The sequence below is a fragment of the Dunckerocampus dactyliophorus genome, chromosome 2 (genome assembly GCF_027744805.1).
Source record: "Dunckerocampus dactyliophorus isolate RoL2022-P2 chromosome 2, RoL_Ddac_1.1, whole genome shotgun sequence".
In the NCBI taxonomy this organism is placed as follows: Eukaryota; Metazoa; Chordata; class Actinopteri; order Syngnathiformes; family Syngnathidae; genus Dunckerocampus; species Dunckerocampus dactyliophorus.
The window spans coordinates 45907758-45922829 of NC_072820.1; the positions used below are offsets into that span (position 1 = coordinate 45907758).

Below are 15072 nucleotides of genomic sequence, written 5' to 3' on the forward strand. Positions count from 1 at the left end.
TGTGACTTAGGTGAACAAGCATTGTTAGTATCAACTTCACTCTTTGCTCTTTCCAAATATTTAAACTATTTCAACCCCCATATTATTTTAGAGTCTCAAATTAACCTAACATGCATGTTTTTGGAATGCGGGAGGAAGCTGGAGTACCCGGAGAAAACCCCCACGGAGATGCCCAAATGGAGATCTTCCACATCTCCTGACTGTGTGGCCAGCATGCTAACCACTAAGCCATTATTAATTGCATTAATTGCAATACACTCTATTTGTGCAATCTTTATTAATAAAAAAAATCTATTAAAAGAATGTAAATAAAAAAATATAATTTGAACATGTTTGAAATAATTAACTATTTGATTAAAGTTTTCAATTTATTATTATTATTATTATTATTTTTTACAATCATTTTCTTCCTTAAGAACAGGGAAAAAATATTGTATTGTTGCTGTCCAATGAACAGCATCTTTCTCCGAAGGTTGTTATTTTTAATCAGATAAAAAGTAACTAAACCCTGCCACCATGTGGACAGCTGATGTGGAGCAATGCCTCTGAAAGGCCTTCACAGAAGGGGTACTCAACTAAAATCTAATTTAATACACGGAAGAAGCCTTGGAGTTGTGTGAACATCTGCATCTGACTGCCAGGATTTTAATCCTGGATGGGAACAGTCTGAGGGAACAAAGGTTGAATCGAGGCAACTGGACTTTTCTTGTCGGTTGAAGATGTTTCACCTTTAATCCAAAAATTCTAAATTTTAGGTGTGGAGTTCCCGTCTTTATATGTCCCTGGGGATGGTCATCATGGGTTGTTGTTGTTGGACAACGACAAAAAAATATGAGAGGCTCAAGAGGGACCCCACCAGAGGGTACAAGAATAAGATCGTTGAATGCCTTCAGAAACTAGAAAAGAAAGGAGGATTAGATCACCGTATGAACTACCATCTGTACACCTTGCATCTACGGACTCCAAAAATTCAGAAGAAAGGAGTCCCACTCAGACCGATCGATTGTCAGCAGCATTAACTCTCCCACCTAAAACATTGCCAAATATCTAACAAATCCAAATCGCAAACAAGGTCCGGAACCTGAGACTATGGTATCATTGGACGTCACTTTGCTGTTCACATGCATCCCCACCACCGATGCGGTCAGGGAACGACTGGAAGAAGACTCCGGTCTACAGGACAGAACCAACCTCACCCGAGACCAGATATGCGAGTTGCTTCAACTTTCCCTCACCAGTTTCCCCCCTTGTGGCCAACTTGTCCATGGAAGAAGTGGAAAGGAAAGCATTGGACACCTTTAGAGGAACCAAGCGAAGCCACTTTTTCAGGTATGGAGATTCAGTAGATTCATTTACCGAACACATCAACTCCGTCGACAGCAACATCCGCTTCACCCGGGAGGTGCGAGCAGAAACCACTACCATCACCCACCAGAACACAATCTCGGGGTCATCAGGACACTCAAGGGCAGAGCGGAGAAGATCCCAACCACTGACAACAGAAGACTGAAGGAGCAGACACACATCACAAACTGTGGATATTCTTTGTCGAATCCGTCAGGAGATGGAGGGCCGCTACACCCACGCCTCAGGCAGGAAACGGGGCGAAGTGCGGTGACACCTTGTGTGTCTGGTCTGTCAGAGAAACTCAGAAGAAGAGGGAAGGTTGGCAAACCCACCAACACCCTCAGACAAAACCTGGTTCACCCAAAGCACAAAATCGCAAAAAGCAAACCTAGCGAAGTTGTTTATGCAGTGCAATGCAGGGAGGACAGCAACGACGTCTACACTGGTGAAACCAAACACCCTCTACACAAACGTATGGCACAGCATAGGAGGGCGGTTTCTTCAAGCCCAGAGTCAGCTGTTCATTTCCAGATTTTGGAAAGAGAGGATCGCTGGTATGACAGAGGTGTGAAAGAAGCCATCTACGTCAAACTTAAAAGGCCCTCTCTGAACAGAGGAGGATGTTTACGTCATCACCTATCGTCTGCTTACAATCATGTCCTGACGTCTCTCCCCCTAAAGATTAGTCACGTTCTTATGGGAACAATGGCCACTAACGAGTTGCTTTGCCACCAGCCAGGTCGTTCACGGGCCACAACAATAACCTGTGGTGACCATGACCAGGGGACATATACACAAGGGAACGCCACACCCAAAATTTAGAACTGAAGAAGCCTTTTGGATTAAATGTGAAACGTCTCCAACCAACAAGAAGAGTCCAGTTGCCTTGATTCAAACCTTTTGCGGATTTCTACGACCTGGATGACTGAGAATCTGCCCAGACGTTCATTAGCAGCTGTTGGGCAGGGAATGAACGGGTCAGGATTCCAGTGGATTGTTCGTATTGGGATCTGAGATTACTTATTTTCAGTGACCTCAGTTTAGATGTGAATGGGTCTGTTTGGCCAATAACTTTGTCTCATAGTGGCATTTCACAGTGCCACTTTTTATGAGTGCCACAGTCCCGGAAGAATGAAAATAAACGAGTGTCCATTCTGGGTTTAAAACTGTATTTTATAAATTTTTTTCATAATACAGTCATCCCTCGCTACATCGCGGTTCAAACATCGCCCCGTCACTCTAGCACGATTTTTCAAAAAGTAATTAATTCATAAATGATCACTGTTTCGTGGTTGAATAAGGCCTATTATTAGTCAAATCATATGCATATATAAGCAAAATGTACGTATTCTTGGCTCAAATTAAGCATTTTCAATCATTAGTATAACTAAATGAACGAAAATACAAATCTAAGGCATTTAGAAGATGCTACACGGAGTGTAATATCTGTGACGTTGTGTGCACACCTGGGAAGTGACGTCTGTGACATCAGCGAGCTACTGTAGAGTTGCTGAGTGTTAGCATGGTTAGCTGTATGGAGAGCGCCAGTGACTGGCGTGAGTTGTGGCTGACAGCACCTCCTGTGTGAATGTTAACTATGCCATTGCAGTAGTATTCTAGTACAGTGGCCACTAGGTGTCAGGAGTGTTATTTCATGTCTAATGGCTCTAATAATGCTAAAAAAACATACTGAGAAGGTCTTAAACAGGTTTTCGATGATCTAACTACATAAATATTCTTGTACTTCACAATAAACAAGGGACACCTGTATTTATTTTAGGTTTTGGGCGACTTTAGACCCAATGGGTTAACGCACTTGATCAGGTGTGTCCAAAGTTTGATGCGGAAGGCATTTGTGGCCCGCAGCTGTGTTTTTTTTAGTGGCTTGTGGCACATTCCAAAAGCAAAAATAGGAAATTCTGCAGTAATTTTACAAGAATAAAGTCAAAATATGAAGAGAAAAAAGTTGAAATTGAATGACAAAAAGTCATAATTTTAGGAGAATGGCGTTGTAATATTATGAGGAAAAATAATGTCATTTTAGTCGCATAAAGTTGAAACATTAAAGAAAAAAGATGTTTTATTTTAAAAGTCATAATATTATGAGAAAATATTATGTAAAAATTAGGCTGTGGAAAAAGTCAAAATATTATGGGAATAAAGTCATAATTACGAGAAGAAAATTCACAAGAAGAAAGTTGAAATAGTTGGAAAATTAAAAAAAACAACAGTTGAAATAGGAAAAAAAACAGCAATCATTTTATCAGAATAAAGTCAAAATATTAATTAAAAATATTAAAAGAAATATTATGGCAAGAAAGTCATAATATTATGGAAAGAAAAATGACAAAGAATTTTTAAGAAAAACGTTGAAATATTTGGAAAAAAAGTTCATGCTAATAATATTATTTTTCACATATATCACAAAGATTAGATGCACTTTTTTTCTTGAAATATATACAGTAATTATGGCTAGCAAAATATCAAAGTAGCCCTTGCATCCTTTCATATTTCAGCATGTGGCCCTCGCTGGAAAAAGTTTGGACACCCCCGCACTAAGTCAAAATGAAAAATAAGTGCAAAGTCACATGTGAGGTTGAATTAGGAAAAACAGAAACGTAAGCAAAAGCGGAAAATCCTACCCTGGACCGCTGAGTTTTAAAATGATATCATTATTATACACACAGTATGTCTGATGGATAAAATCATGGGAATATATTTGTGTCAATTGACAAATACTGTCTTGGATTAAATCTAATCTACTGTATGCTAATGAAGGGGACATGTACAGCGGTGCGAAAAAGTGTTTTCCCCCTTCCTGATTACTTATTTTTTTGCATGTTTATTCCACTTAAATGTTTCAGATCATCAAACAAACTTAAATATTAGTCAACAACAACACAATTGGAAACAAAATGCAGTTTTCAAATGAAACTTTTCATTATTAAGGGCGCAGCGACAACTCACCCAAGAGGTCACAAAAGACCCCACAACAACATCCAAAGAACTGCAGGCCTCACTTGCCTCAGTTAAGGTCAGTGTTCATGACTCCACCATAAGAAAGACACTGGGCAAAAATGGCCTGCATGGCAGAGTTCCAAGACCAAAACCACTGCTGAACAAAAAGAACATTTAAAGCTTGTCTCAATTTTGCCAGAAAACATCTTGATGATCCCCAAGACCTTTGGGAAAATACTCTGTGGTCTGACGAGACAAAAGTTGACATTTTTGGAAGGTGTGTGTCCCATTACATCTGGCATAAAAGTAATGCAGCATTTCAGAAAAAGAACATCATACCAACAGTAAAATGTGGTGGTGGTAGTGTGATGGTCTGGGGCTGTTTTGCTGCTTCAGGACCTGGAAGACTTGCTGTGATAAATGGAACCATGAATTCTGCTGTCTACCAAAAAATCCTGAAGGAGAATGTCCGGCCATCTGTTGGTGACCTCAAGCTGAAACCAACTTGGGTTCTGCAGCAGGACAATGATCCAAAACACACCAGCAAGTCCACCTCTGAATGGCTGAAGAAAAACAAAATGAAGACTTTGGAGTGGCCTAGTCAAAGTCCTGACCTGAATTCTATTGAGATGCTGTGGCATGACCTTAAAAAGGCGCTTCATGCTGGAAAACCCTCCAATGTGGCTGAATGACAACAATTCTGCAAAGATGAGTGGGCCAAAATTCCTCCACAGCGCTGTAAGAGACTCATTGCAAGTTATCACAAACGCTTGATTGCAGTTGTTGCTGCTAAGGGGGGCCCAACCAGTTATTAGGTTTAGGGGGCAATCACTTTTTCACACAGGGCCATGTAGGTTTGGATTTTCTTTTCTCCCTTAATAATAACAAGTTTCATTTTAAAACTGCATTTTGTCTTCAGTTGTGTTGTCATTGACTAAGATTTACATCTGTTTGATGATCTGAAACATTTAAGTGTGACAAACATGCAAAAAAATAAGAAATCAGGAAGGGGCAAACACTTTTTCACAGGACTGTATGCTGCTTTTCGTATTTTTCATTGTTAAATGAGCGTGAAATGCATCCAAACCTAACGTAAAGACCTCTTGGCTTTTCTCTGCTCTTATCTTCCGTCAGCCATCATCTGTCCAAGTACTCAGAGTACAGCCAGACACGTCGACTTGCTAGAAAAATAAATGAACTGGCTGTAATTAAAGGGCTGCAGCAGGTGAGATTTTCCACCTACCACAATCTCCCTCGGCTAAATCCAGTACAAATAATCACGCCCGGGACTAACCTGCCTGGCCCGCCGGCCTGCGGTCTCCCGGTAGCGCTCGCAGGAGCAATTACCCTGGACTGAGGCGAGCACAGCTAATCAGTTTGATTATCTTGACTGCGAGTATGAGCTACAGCACTTATTTGGTCAAACTCAATTGGAGTCCAGTTTTTGATAAGTCATATCTGAGGGGAAAGCATGGATTGAGTGTCGAACGCAGATGGAAGTTATTGACGTTTGTGCCTGGACAGCTCAGGTAAAAGTATCTCTATCTGCCAAAAATGCAGCATGGTGTCATTTGTGTTGGAACGGCTATGCAGCGCTTGTATCAATATACACGTACAATACATCCACACAACCGGAGGAACACCGGCTAAAAGCTCAACGCAGCCAATTGGAGGAAAACAGAAGACAATTCAAACCACAAGCACTTAAATGGAGCAAAAACTCACAACCAGGACCTCTAAAACATGTGCATATTTGCCAGGAAACACACGCTCACAAAATTTGTAGCATTTTGAGTACGTTAAAGCCCTCAGAAATGTGATTTAAATGATAATTAGATGTATTTTAGTATGTTTAATGAGTTCAAATGTGAAGAATATCAAAGTGGCCGCCACACCCTTCAATTATTCTGTATGTGGCCTTCAGTATAAACAGTTTGGACCCCTCGAATGTAATGCATCAAAGCACCTTCCTGTACCCTCCTCATTTTACGTCAGGCATATTCACTTGCCGAGTAGTTTTAGTCCTCATGTTTTAAAAATGACACTTGAATTTTCTTGATACTTAAAGTAAAAAATAATGGCAGTATACTTAATTTATTTATGATGCGGACAATGTATTCACTCACTTGGCAGTATTATATACAAGGTGGCCCAAAGTCTGGACATACATCATACACATATGATATACATGCACGAGCCAAAAAAAGGTTTCATTTAATTAACAATGAATGAATGAAAACAAATGAAATACTTATTTTAAAAACAATAAAAATGCAATTTCTGAAAAAAAATGTACACACACAACATTTATTAAAACTGATCAAACAAGGGACAAAATATATTATATATAATACAGTATATATTATATATAATATATTATTTATTGCCATTCTATGTATTATGTTGAAATACTTAAATACACATTTTTAAGTAATTGTACAGCGTGACGTACAGTATAATGTACAAATATATTAATACATATAGTATAAAAAAGTCCAATTTTATTAATAGTTCATTTATAATCAATATAATAAAAGTCTAATTTTTTTAAAATAATAAAAATTTAACTTTTTAAATAAAATTAATATAAATCATATAATTAAAATATATTAAAATTGATAAAACTGAACAAGAAAATATATTATATATTATATATACACAACATTATTAATTTATATTATTTGTATTAAGTTGAAATTCGTACATACATATTTCTAAATAATTGTACATGGAGTCATATGATATAATATACACATATAATTCACATACCTGTATAATATACACAAAGTCTAATTTTATTAGTAATTCATTTATAATAAAAATATATAAAAATGTATTAACAAAATAATCAACATTTTTAAAAAATAGTTTATGATATATAACACATAAATATAATATAATAAACATAAAAAATAGCATTAATAATATAAATGAAAAAATATTTATATTATATTTTATATATTCAATACATTCAGCACATATATATACATATATCTCTATATATATCTATATCTATCTATCTATATATACATTTTATTTATTTATTTATTTATTTATTTATTTGTGCGATTGTATATTACTGTCGTCCCTCATTCATAGCGGTTAATTGGTTCCAGACCCGATCGAGACCTTTACACTCCTAATATTCATTGTTTACATCACATTGTGCAATTCTTACGCTGAAGGGACTCGAGAGCTAACCAGCTATCCTCAAATGTATTTCTTCTAAACATAAGAAGCCCAAAACTTACCACTTCCACACGGGATGGGAGGAGGATTTTTTTCACTCTATCGTGTCAGACATGCTAAGGCTGTCCTGTTTGATTTAGGGAAGAAAACTGAGTCTTTTTGGGCAACTGTGGATGAATGGGAAATGGTGATGTGGCCAGTGACTCCCCAAATGGAAAATGATGTGATCAACATGTTGAAAATGGAAACATATCTATGGATATGCACCATCCACACGCCATCCAGCTCTGCCAGCGCTGTACCTTCTTCAAGGGTAAGTTGTCACGTTGAAAAGCTGTTTGCTGCCCACCATCAATGCTGACATCATCGTGTGTTTATAACTCAAGTGTAGCAGGAGTCTGTACTGCCATCCTAAACACCCCTGCTGTCTCTGACTGGCCTGATTTAACATCACAGAGTTCCAACAATGTTTAAAATTGTGCAACCAAGCTGTTGTACAATGGCAGCGCCAGCACACAAAGGCAGAACGTAACACGATCCAGCGAGTTTGAAGCTGTCCATCACCATTTCAAACAGTCTCCTGCTGAATTCAAACACACGACACACACTTTAAAGCCAACGTTTTGACTGGATTTGTCAAACGTAAACTAAGAGGCGCGTACGGCGCATTCAGCATGAATGATTCCGTTTGTGTTTCTATCCGAAACAAGATAAAACAGTGGTTGAGATCAAATGTGGAAGATTTATGCCAAACTTGCATCTATTATGAGGAAATATTTATGGACTGTGACAAATTTCTCATGCTGGAATGGTTTGAATGGACCGGAAATGTGGAAAAGTACCATTTCAATGGAAATTTCTGGTCAGGAAAATGTGGGATTCTGGGAAAATTTGGGAGAGAGACCCTGAATGATAGTAAGAATAATCTTTAATGGACAGTCGAAATGTTTTGATGTTGGACTGGTTTGAATTGTTTGAGAAATGTGCAAGTATTGTAGTACAAATTCTTAAGATCAAAGGCAATTTTTGCTTGGAAAATGTGGAATTGTATTGTATTGTATTGTATGTACTTTATTGATCCCACATTAGCAATTTTGACAATGCGGAAAAATGTTCATCTAAATGTCCTGAATGAGATGAATGCTTTGAAAATGGTTGGGAAAATGTGGTCGGTTGAGTCCATTCATTTTCAATGGGAATGCTGTCAAGGAAAATGTGGAATTTTTTTGCTGTTTTTAAATTTTTCAAATATTTATTTTGCTAATACCATGACTTTATTCTCAAAATCTTTTCCAAAACATTTACCCAAACTATTTCCAACTAAATTTCAGCTTTATTTTGTTCCTGACAATTTTGCGACTTTAAAAAAATCTGTCATATATATTTTTAAATATTTTAACTCTATGCTACTAAAATTACATACATTTTTCCTCATAATATTGGGAGTTTATTCTCGTAAAATTACAACTTTTTTCTCTTAATATTTGGACTTGTAAAATTTTCATTTTATAATTAAGATTTTATTTCCATCATACTTTGACTTTATTCTCATTAACTTTTTCTCCACCCGCACTTTCTAAAAATTACAGCTTTATTCGTTGTTTAGTTTCCCGTATTTCAGCTTTTAAACCTTTCCTTTAATATTTCAACTTTATGCTACTAAAATGACTTCTTTTTCCTCTTGATATTTTGACTTCATTCTTGTAAAATTACTGTTTATGTTTCCATCTTTGCTTTTGTTTTGTTTGTTTTTTTAGTGTTCTTGTTAAATAATATGTTTTGAATGTGCCAAGGCACAATAAAAAAAACAGCCGTTGACAACCCTGCGATAGGCTATGCATTCAACGACCGCTAACGCTAGTCGCTAAACTTTGCCAAATTGCTATCATTAGGTGACAACATAGTGTTTGAATGTTGACGCCGTCTCGGTAGCTCAAAGACCTTAAACTACTACTTACTACTATTACTACTTAAACTGAGTGTTTTTGTATGGGGGACGGCAGGGGTGGGAGATCTTATTTAAGTACGGGGGTCTAGAATTTGGTGCTACGCCCCTGGTAATCACTAAACTAAGCAAAAGTGTTAAATCCTACACTGGATGCCTGAGTTGTCGAGACAGTAAATATGAAGAATGGGCAAGACCTGCAGCGTGCCAGATAGACCGATGCTGCAAATAATTCAACATTACGTGACACGTGTGGCCTTTAATGTGCTGGCAGTCAACGCTCAACAAGATGGCTGCAAAGCATTACTGCGCAACCCTGACCTGGAGAGACCGGAGAGACCATTAATCAGGATGATGGCAAAGATTTAAGAGCACTCTCAGGTCTACATGTCCTCATCACTATGCCTCTGCGTTCATACAGCACTCCTTTGACGCAGTGTTGTAAACAGGTACCGTCCCAGGAAATGTGGCCGATCACCAGGAAACTGAAAGAGTCTTTCAGCATGAAAGCATTCCTCGGCGGTCACTTACCGACGCTGTCTGGCTGTGTTGTCTCGCTGCATCTACAGTAAGCTGGCTGCCTCGCCTTCTCCTGCTCTACGCCCACGCTACCAACGAGAACACCAAATCGTATAGAAACTCACCTCCTGCGTAAATTAGGAGAAGGTCGTGCAGTCGCGCCTTGTCACATGATGGTTCGAAATTTACGGTTTCACTCTGTCACGGTTTTTCGGCTATTATTAGGAAAAAAATATGCAAATAGAAGCAAATGTTGTGTGTTTTTTTTGTCTAAATGAAGCATGTGAAAGCATAAAAATGGCTTAATGAAGTAAAATACAAATATAAGGCATTATGAAGATGCATTCAATGACGTGACGCTGCGTAGTATTCTACACTGCTCACTAGGTGTCAGTAATGTTACTGTAGTGTTTGGTGAGACATGCAAGCGCCAGACTTGACAGCCAGAACAACAGGCTTTTCTTGCAGGTTTGAATGCCCTCACAACAACATCATAATCGTAATATTAATAATTGGGCTACTAAAACTCAACTCTGAACCACTTCTTGTCCGCGACACATCCGGATCACGTTTATTGCAACACACAGAAACACACATAATGCTAAAAAAGCATATTTAAAAGGTTTTCTATGTTTGTACTATGAAAATGTTTGATTTGTCTGCAATCACTTAACTTTATACGTTGTTTTTGTGTAATTATGCACTGAAAAATAAAAACATTTAGTAACTTGTGCGAAGACCCATGTTGGTTTGTTACTTTTCCCACAGCATTTTTAACCGTTAATAAGGGCAAAATATTTTCTTTATTCATCCTAACCAAGCCCTGTCCCTACTTTCGATCCCGTAGCTGCAGAGCAGCATTGTTAGCTGTTAATAAGTACGTAATAGCAGGATTAATTATCCATCCTGAGCACTATTGTCAAATATCCCATTCAAATTGACAAGTAAATACATTCTAAATAAGCATTTAATATAAATATTACTAATATAATAGAGGCTTATGAACTTTAATTACGGCTTAATAAAGGTTATACAAGCACTTTAATATAAAGTGATACCGCTTACAGGTACAGTGATGCCTCGTTTAAAGCGGTTAATTAGTTCCAGACCCAAGCGAATTTCCGCGATATAGGATTTAATGATAATAAATGTAATATTTTCGTGGTTAGAGCATAAAAAACCTGTTTATGATTTTCGAAATACGTTTTTTAACATTATTAGAGCCCTGTTGACATGAAATAACACTATCATAGTCACCTTTACACTCCTGCTATTCATTGTTTCCACCACATTGCGCAGCTTTTATGCTACAAGGACTTGAGATGGCTAGCTAGCGAGCTAACAAGCTAGCAAGCTAACCGGTTAGCCTTGGATTTATTTCTTCTAAACTAAGAAGCCAAACACATAGCACTTCCACACGGAATGGGAGGAGAACTTTTATTCACTCTATCATGTCGGACATGCCATGGCTGACTTCATGACTTCATGCAGTGTTAAGGTAATGTAATGTAAGGTAATATCTCCCTGCCGCCTAGCGAGGAGAATACTACATATCACTTGTATTTCAATATGTTTTTTACTAATAATAGACCATAGACCTACCACCAACAGTGATCATTAATTAATTCATGTCTGAAAAAACACAATATAGTGAGGAAGCGATAATCGAATCGCGACGTAGCGAGGGACGACCGTATAGGCAACTTTTTTGGACTCATGAGCCACAATGGGCTGTAAAATTTGTCTGGGTGTCCGGGCCAGAAGCGGATGGATGGAATGTTTATGTGAACAAATATACAGGGTGTCTACAAAAACACGCGCTGATATCACGATGTTAGGATATGTAAAATAACTGGTATACAGTGGAACCTTGGTTAGCATCAGTAATTCGTTCCAGAAGGTCCGACTCTAACCGAAACGGACGTGAACCAAATCAGTTTTTCCCGACAAGAAATAACGTCGCACTTCCAACATCGCTCCCTCACTCTATCGGGGTTTTTCAAAAATGTATTGATTCAAACTTGATCATTACACTATTAGTCTGTGTGGACGTGGTGGCTGCTTATTTTGTCCTTTTCAGTTTCAAAACCAATCTTATGTTTAGGATAAACAAATTGAGAGAGCCGGTTCCTTTGGCTCGGCTCACTAAAAAGAGCCGGCTCCCAAGTGGCTCCTCGTTTTTTTTGTTGTCTTAAATAAATTTATTAGCACATTATGTGTACGTAAATGATTTAAACCTCAATGAACAGCTACAAAAATATATTACAATATAATCTTATTTTATAAAATACTAAATCAATTTTTCAATAGAAAAATGAGGCAAACGCAAATTTCTCACGAACGAATCGGGTGTAAGAGCATCACAGCGTGTTTAACCCCGCCTCTCCCCCTGCTCAGTGTGGACACAGAGACGCCACCACACATCTTGACCAACGACAGTGGCCTTTAACAGAAAAAAAGACGAGGAAAAAAAACGATTGGCTCCCAACGACGATTGGCTCCTTCATTTCAAGCCAGCTCTTAGAGACGACTTGTTCGCGACTGACACATGACTACGGTATATTGCTATGCTCAAAGCTCTCAGTCACTTCAGAGATGCCGCAGCCTGCGCATAAGCGTTGTGCTATGTGATGTACTGTAAACAAACTGGCAGACTGGCATGAATATATCAACAATCAAGTGACAAAAGTCATCGTATGGACAATCTTTTTTTTTAATGCCATGCGATCGACCCACATTACGTTCAAGATACTATGACAAAGGAACTTATTTTAGTTATTATGTCTTATTATTGCTTATCATGTCTATTATATTGGGTAATACGAGTATAACGATGACTATAGGGGTGTTATTTCATATTTACAGGGCTCTAATAATGTTAAAAAACCTTTTTTAGAAGATCTAAAAGAGGTTTTCTATGCTGTAACTACAAAAATATTCCGTTTATCAGTAATGAATCCTACTTCGTGGAAATTCACTTATCACGGTCGGGTCTGGAACAAGGGATGACTGTAAATCCAATTAATCTGTTGTACAATTATAGTTTTACATCCATAAAACCATTTCAAATGCATACAAGTATAAGTGATGAAAGGGCTAAATGAACCTTTAAGGTTAGGTTTACCGTCAAAGAAGACGTGACCGTTGCCAAAGACACGATGTGGCGGCGAGATCAACCACCACCACCTTCTTGTTTTCAGTCACGTCAACGCATGTAAAACTTTCATTGCAAAACTATAAAACTGTGTTTTGTGTTAACATTTTTGAGAGTCTAGCGCTGTTTAGCCATTTTGTTTAGCTAGCTAATTGGATGCTAACAAAGAAGGACGTTTTGTGATAAAACATACATTAAGAACACAGCTGGACTCACGCAGTGTATTAATAACGCCATATTGTACCCTAGCCGGAGAATGCGCGCAAACAGAGGCAAAATTGTGGTGTAAATTTCCGACGTTAACCAAAACCGGACGCTAACCGAGGTTCCACTGTACATTGCTAAACATGTTGTGAACCAATTCTCTAACAAGTCATTTCATTTTTTTTAGACATCTTTCACCTGAAAGGGGAGGAAAGAAATTTAAAATATGGCCGCCAAACTTGTTCCACCGAGGGCCGAATGCTGAAAATCAAAGGATGTGGGGGGCCACTTTGATATTTTTATGTAACTTTAAAAAAAACCCGGCAGTTAATTGGTTCCAGGCCTGACCGCGATAAGTGAATTTCCGCAAAGTAGTATTCAATGTTAGTAAATGGAATCTTCTAAATATGGTTTTAACATTATTAGAGCCCTCAATACATGAAATAACAACCCTAGAGTCACCTTTACATTTGTATTACCCAATATCGTAGCTATAATCAGAGAAAATATGACGTATTAGACATAAATAAGACAACAGACTCACACTATAGCAGTTCCTTGTTGTTTTTTAGGGACAGCATAATTCCAACGTACTTCGTAATGTGGCTTTAAAAGGCTTTATACTCCTATTGATATAGTAGACAAAATAAGAGTAAATACGCCATTTAAGATGTAAATAAAAGGCGGGGTACACCCTGGACTGGTCGCACATATAGACAAACAACCATTCACACTCACATTCATACCTATGGCCACTTTAGTCTCCAATTAACCTAACATGCATGTTTTTGGAATGCGGGACGTAGTGACAAGTCCAGTGCCTGTCTTGAAAATGCTTAATTTCCGCCAAGAGTAAATACAATTTGCTTAAATTTGCATTTTTTTCACTAATAATTTACATTTATTCATTCATTCATTTTTTAAAAACCACGATACAGTGAGGGAGCAATGTTCGAACCGCGATGTAGCAAGGGACGACTGTATATACTGAATATTTAAAGACAAAACTATGTTTTACCATTAGTTATTAGTATCAACATTTCGGCTTTTTCATCCTTACTGACTTTTTGCTCTGTTTTGACTGTTTTTGCTGGGTTTTTTGGTTTAATTTTATTTCTGCAATATGCCGCAGGTCAAAAACAAACCGCAACTGTCCCCCACTTTGGACACCCCTGTCTTACACCCGAGTCCATTCAGAAATGGTCCAGTGGTTTTAGTCAGAAAGTGTGTATCTGCGATCGGCGAAAGGGACATTCAGCCAACCAACCATCAGTCTCAGAGGAAGTGACCGACTGAGTTAGAAGAACATTCATGCAAAGCCCCAAAAAGTGGCTGTGTGATGTTGGAAGCCGCTTTGTTTTAAAACCAGTTTACTTGCACTCTTCCAGTCTTCTTACTGCTCTTTTTCTGTAGGCTTTAGGATTTGCTACTTGAAAATTAGAATCAGTTGAAGCTCGTGTCTCGGAAACCGTTCTAGTATTTAGTGTGAAATGTTTGACATAGAAATAATTCCTATAGCATCTACAGCAGGACAAATGGCTGAATGCACCCTAACCCTAACCCCAGTCCTCAAGAACTCCAAAACATCATTTCAATTAAAGCTAAAAATACTTCAAGGCAAGGAGCATTTTTGAATGTGTGTGTGTGTGTTTGTGCTGCAGCTCCGTGTTGGAGGTTGTTACTCACGAGGCATGATGCCTTGGTCTGCCAGCTGCTCTCGTGTCCTCCTCTGCTGAAGTCTTAACTGTAGCACTAT

The 15072-nt window shown here is 38.0% G+C and overlaps 1 protein-coding gene across 4 annotated transcripts in view; it reads right to left on the reverse strand.

Annotated features, from left to right (window-relative positions):
- Positions 1 to 15072, reverse strand: part of myocd (myocardin) — a 52626-nt gene that overhangs the window by 22930 nt on the left and 14624 nt on the right. For 3 of the 4 annotated variants that reach the window (XM_054754165.1, XM_054754194.1, XM_054754174.1), the window contains one exon: positions 15003 to 15068. The exons of the other annotated variant lie outside the window; for it this stretch is intronic. In XM_054754165.1, coding sequence (XP_054610140.1) covers positions 15003 to 15068 — 66 coding nt within the window. The remainder of the gene's footprint in view (positions 1 to 15002; positions 15069 to 15072) is intronic. 4 annotated transcript variants of the gene reach the window in all.